General features: G+C 33.8%; 1 protein-coding gene across 1 annotated transcript; it reads left to right on the top strand.

The window, feature by feature from the left end:
• Positions 1-1,975: 1,975 nt before the first annotated feature.
• LOC116107517 (protein FAR1-RELATED SEQUENCE 5-like) lies at positions 1,976-5,092 on the top strand. The gene is made up of 3 exons (XM_031393789.1): positions 1,976-2,233; positions 2,604-3,150; positions 4,605-5,092. Exons 2-3 carry the CDS (start codon positions 2,611-2,613, stop codon positions 4,806-4,808), a joined length of 744 nt encoding a protein of 247 aa, XP_031249649.1. The 5' UTR covers positions 1,976-2,233; positions 2,604-2,610; the 3' UTR covers positions 4,809-5,092.
• The last annotated feature ends 170 nt before the right edge of the window (positions 5,093-5,262 follow it).

Genomic DNA, 5,262 nt, shown 5'->3' on the forward strand with positions numbered 1-5,262 from the left:
AATAGAATGATAATTATGATTTTATCATTATTAATTAATATTCTCATAAATAAAAAACTCAAAAAAAAAACAAAACTAAAATAAGAAAATAAGAAAAAAAAGTTTCTGTATAATATTTATTAGAGGGTTCATTAGAATTTCTCCTAACAAATTTTCCCTTCAGGTATTCGAAATAACAAGTTAGCCCTTATAATAATATAATTGTTCTGTTATTTATCATAGACTATTGTATTTTACACTTAAACCGTTTAAAAAATAAACAGTAAACTCTTAAAGGAATACTAACAACAGGGCAAATTTCCTCTTCAGCCTTCAGGTATCTGAAATAACAATTTAACTCTTTATAGGTACTGTTTTGTTAATGTTTTCATCATCTGGTTAATGCATTTTACACTTGACCCGTTAAAATATATATGGTAAACTCCTGACGGAATACTAACAACAGGAAGAAATTTATTTTTAGGATACCTAAGGTTGGCTTGGAAGTTTCATGGTAGTGGTTATGACGGTAAATTACCGTAACAATTTTAAGAGTAAACTATCATAGCAGTTTTTAGTAGGGGTGTTCGATTCCAGGTACCCTGCACTTTTTGAAGGAACCGAAACCGACGGTTCCTTGAAATTTGGAACCAAAATCGGAAATGACGGTTCCGATTCCTAAGTACCCAGAACCAGAACCTGTAACAACGGTTTCGGTTGCGGTTCTGGGTACCCTATAAAATTTATGACCCTCCAAAATTTTTTAAAATAGCAAAAAAACCCTTAAAAACTTCAAATACCCCCCCACCTGGGACTTGTTAACAAATTATAAATTCAAAATTACAAACTCCATTACTTTGTAAAGGTAGATTCTTTAAAGTCAGACCAACTTACTTTAAATGTTATGAAATATAAATATAAATGTATTCACGTTACTTTTTCTACAAAAGTTTTTATTAACCCTCCTAATATTTAATTTTATTTTATATTAGTCTCGGTTCCTAGTACCTGGTTCCGATTCCGGTTCCTAACTATAGGAACAGGAACCAGAACCAGAACCGGAACCGCACAGTAACGGTTCCAAAAATTTGAAACCGGAACCTACCCATTGACGATTGGTTCTGGGTAGGAACCGAAACCAAACCCAGAGTACCCTCCGGTTCCGGTTCCAACCGGTTCTTTTGAACACCCCTGGTTTTTTGGGGTTTTTAATAACAGTTTTTAAAATACCCCACCTATGCTTGAGAGTTTATTTTTTAGCGGTTCTAACAGTTTTTAAAAATTATAAATTTATATATATGCCCATAAAAATACCCAAACTCTAACCAGTACTTGGGAGTTTTGTTTTTTCAATTATAAGGTAAAAGTTCTTTATTTGTTTTCTACTTATTAGTATTTTATAACTTCAAATGTGATAAAATGTTCTTATTCTTCTTTACCATTCTTTGCAGCATCTGGAATAATTGAAAAATTGTAACTCCACTTCTCCAAGAAAGCATCTAGAAATGAGATTTTAATAATTTTTTTTTTTATGATTGCTTAAAATTATTTTATATTTAATATAGTTGAAGACGTGCATAATATGGTTAAATTTTTTTTTTTTTTTATACAATTGGGATAGTTTTATAGTGGATATAGTATTTGTGGAATAAAATTTTAAAACCAATCAAAACATCCCGATTTGGGGTGTTTTATAAACCATTCAAAAATATATTTTATTGGTTCTAGGGGTTTTTAAGTTAGTCAAAACCAATGCATGAAAAATCTGATAAATAATAGTTTTAAAACACATCAAAATCAGTCTAATTAAAAACCTCCGAAAACGAACGAAAACAAAAACTCGCAAACAGACCCAACCGAACAAATATTATTTACTAATGCCTAACGGGGAAATTGTAATTAACTCTTTATTAAATAACTCACAGTAAAACATTTTGAAAACATTTTACAAAAACAAAGAAAACAAAAACAGAGCTAATGCTCTGGCACTTACGCTCCCTCTTCTTCTTCGTCCGTTTCCATAGCTGGAAGCTGAAACTGAAAATGGCGCAAAACGATGCAAAACATAATAACAAAATCTCCTCAAATTCTTATTGATTGGATGCTAAACAAGAGCCCCCTTGAATTTACAAATTCCAATGCTATCTGGGTTCAAATTTTCATTCTTGAGCTAGGGTTTTGGGCGCTTAAAAAGTTATGTTTCTTGATCACTTCCTCCTAAATGCTTCACATTTTGCCTAGAATTTGAGCTCTGGTATGAACTTACTCGTCATCTGATCTGTTCTTTTTGTTGTTTGTATGTTTTTGCTTGGTGGGTTTCTCCTTTTTGTGGGAATTTATCATTGAATTGATGAATTGAGCTTAGTTAAGTGAGCGTTGATTGATTAGAGAGGAACCCACATAAGGGTTTAAGCTTAATCAGCTAAAAAAGGAAACTTTAAGTGTTCACATTTTAACCCAATTATGTGTAATCAAATTGCTTCAAATTGATGTGAATTGCATGAAGAAGAAATGTTGTGTGGTATGCTGACAGTATATTTGTATCATTTTCTATAGGTTTGTTGCTCTGTTTTGTGATTATATTTAGGACTTTGTGTTTTTCAATTTTTTGATTATTGTGATAGGTTTGTAATGGCAAGCACCTCTGGCCAAGAATTTAGTTCAAACAGAAGTTATAGGCGATGGTTAGCAGAAACTTTTGATGGCCACGAAACTGGAGATGATGAGCTTTCGGGAAATTTGGATGGGAATGATTGTTTTATTCAGTCATCTGATCCCAGTTTTCCGTTGATGTCAGAACCTACAGAACCATTTATTGGAATGGAGTTTGAATCGGCAGAGGAGGCTAGGGAGTTCTACGAGATGTATGGACGGCGTATGGGGTTTACAATCCGGAATAACCGTACACGTCGGTCTCTTAAAGATAACTCAATAATTGGTCGAGAGTATGTTTGCTCTAAAGAGGGTTTTCGTGTGGAAAAATATTCAAATAGAGAGAGTAGAGTTTTCCCATCACGGCCTGCCACTAGAGAGGGATGCAATGCCATGCTGAGGATAGCTGTAAAGGATGGTGGAAAGTGGGTTATCTATGGTTTTGTGAAAGAACATAATCATGAGCTGAATCCAGGCAAAATACCACCTAGACGATCACACAGAATTGCATTCTCTGAGGTATGGTAGAGGATTCTGGTTTTTACCATATGATGCTTTGCATGTGTATTGTTTCTTTAGACTTGCATAATCGAAGAAAAGCTAAGGGTATGCTTATTCTAGTGGCGAGACCTGTAGAAACTATACTAGGATATAATGGAGCTGAAGAACAAAATTTGAATTGGGATTAAGTTTCTGACCTTCATCTGTAGTAAATATCTATCATTGCCATTTTAAAAATATAAGTGGGAAGGTTTTCTTTCAAAAATGGCAAAATAAGCAAAAGGTAAGCCTGAAAGTGGCTACTTCTTACGTGATCAGTGTGGAGTTGAGGTTGATAAGACTAATTTGCTACTCCTGGGGACCCTGCTTTCTTAACTCCTTCAGAAGGCAATGATTGCTTCTTCAACAGCATGTACACTGGTTCAAATGCATCCGACTCTGTCTCTACCTCCACTGCTGGATGTAAGAAGAGATTAGAGAGTAAAGGAAGAAAGGGTCACTGGCTGCCACTATCAAGAAGTACTGACATTCTCAGCTTTGGGTTTGAAATTAGATTAACTCATAGTTTTTTAGAAATTCTTGAAGTCAATCCAATCTAATATAGTTTATTTGTATGTTGGTAGGCTGACCTATTTAACCATTGACTGGCACTGGGTAAAATATCAGTAATGATGCCTGTATTTAGGGTTGTGCTAGTGAATGTGTTGAAGCGACCTTTAAGGAGAGGGTTTCAGTAATTGCTAGTAAAAAATTGCTAGGACATGATTTATCACAAGGTAAATTAGGAATTTTTGTGACCAAGAGTTTATGTGAGCCTATCTTGAGTTTACTTCGAAATATTTGAGGTTTGAAACAAAGATACTCTGCTTTATGAATTGTTGTTTGTATGTGGCTCAAAAATTAGTCTACATCCTTGCAAAGTCCATGATCGCAATGCCAACTTCACGAAGGCATTGTGTAGCTTGCTAGGAATATTGAGTGCATAGTAGGTTCATCCTGAAAAAGACCTTCTTATGTTTGTGTTCGCTTTATATTATTCTTTTTCATAGTACAAAGTATGATTAGAAATACATCTGAATCCAGTGATAATTAAATTGAAAAGTTATAGCTGGAACCAAAAAAACTCTTCTTTAGCAGTGTTGGGCTTGCACTCACTAGATACTATATATATGTTGCATAAAGTTACTGTGCACATCTGTGACTCATAGTTAATTTTTCATGTACATTTTCAATGATAGAAATTCCCTGACCTACCATTTTTCATTCCTAAAAAACATTTTTGGATGACCAGAATCATTCTCTGCGCATGCCTTTTCGCCCAGACTCATTGTTTTTTATTGAAAACTTGAGTTTTGTGCCCGAACTTCTTCCATGTACCCTCATTTTACTATATGCAGTAAGGCTTATATTTTTGTAGTTTGACGATTCTTATAACAGTTTACAATCACTTATGTTCTCAATTTTGTATGCAGGACGAGAAGGATCTTAAAATCCGAGAACTATCAACAGAGCTGCATCGTGAGAAAAAGAAATCCGCAGCTTATCAAGAACAATTATGTCTGGTTTTAAGATACATTGAGGAACACACTCAGCGGCTAGCTTTGAAGGTTAATGTAGTGACTAACAATATGAGAGAACTTGAATCTGAAGAGCAGGAAAGTTCATACTCTGACTAGAGTTAGCATCATTTGTCATCGAGTCATACTATGATATTGGTACAGTTTCACACCAATGAGTTTACACCATTGGTTTTCTCAATAACAACTTATCGTCATCCAATGTTTCAAATATACGCAATAATCGTACTATCCAGTATCATAGAATTATCCTTACCAGTATAAAATGTCAGTTGCTTTGTATATTGAACAAAACTCATCTTGCAACAGTGTTTTTAGTGCACAAATGCTTGTGATATTAGCATTTTGGATAAGAAAAAAGTCTTTTGTATTCAACAAGTAATGGTTTTTAGGAAATGCTGAAAACATGTTAAAGTTGTTTTGAAGCTAACACTTCTAGAAAAATAATAAAAAATGTATAATTCCTATTTAGTTTTTCAAATAAAGCATCAAAATCAGTATGTTATGTGTTTTAGATTTAGATAATGTCTAAAACGTTTTCTGGATAGCATTA

The sequence above is a fragment of the Pistacia vera genome, unplaced genomic scaffold (genome assembly GCF_008641045.1).
Source record: "Pistacia vera cultivar Batoury unplaced genomic scaffold, PisVer_v2 Contig539, whole genome shotgun sequence".
Classification (NCBI taxonomy): domain Eukaryota; kingdom Viridiplantae; phylum Streptophyta; class Magnoliopsida; order Sapindales; family Anacardiaceae; genus Pistacia; species Pistacia vera.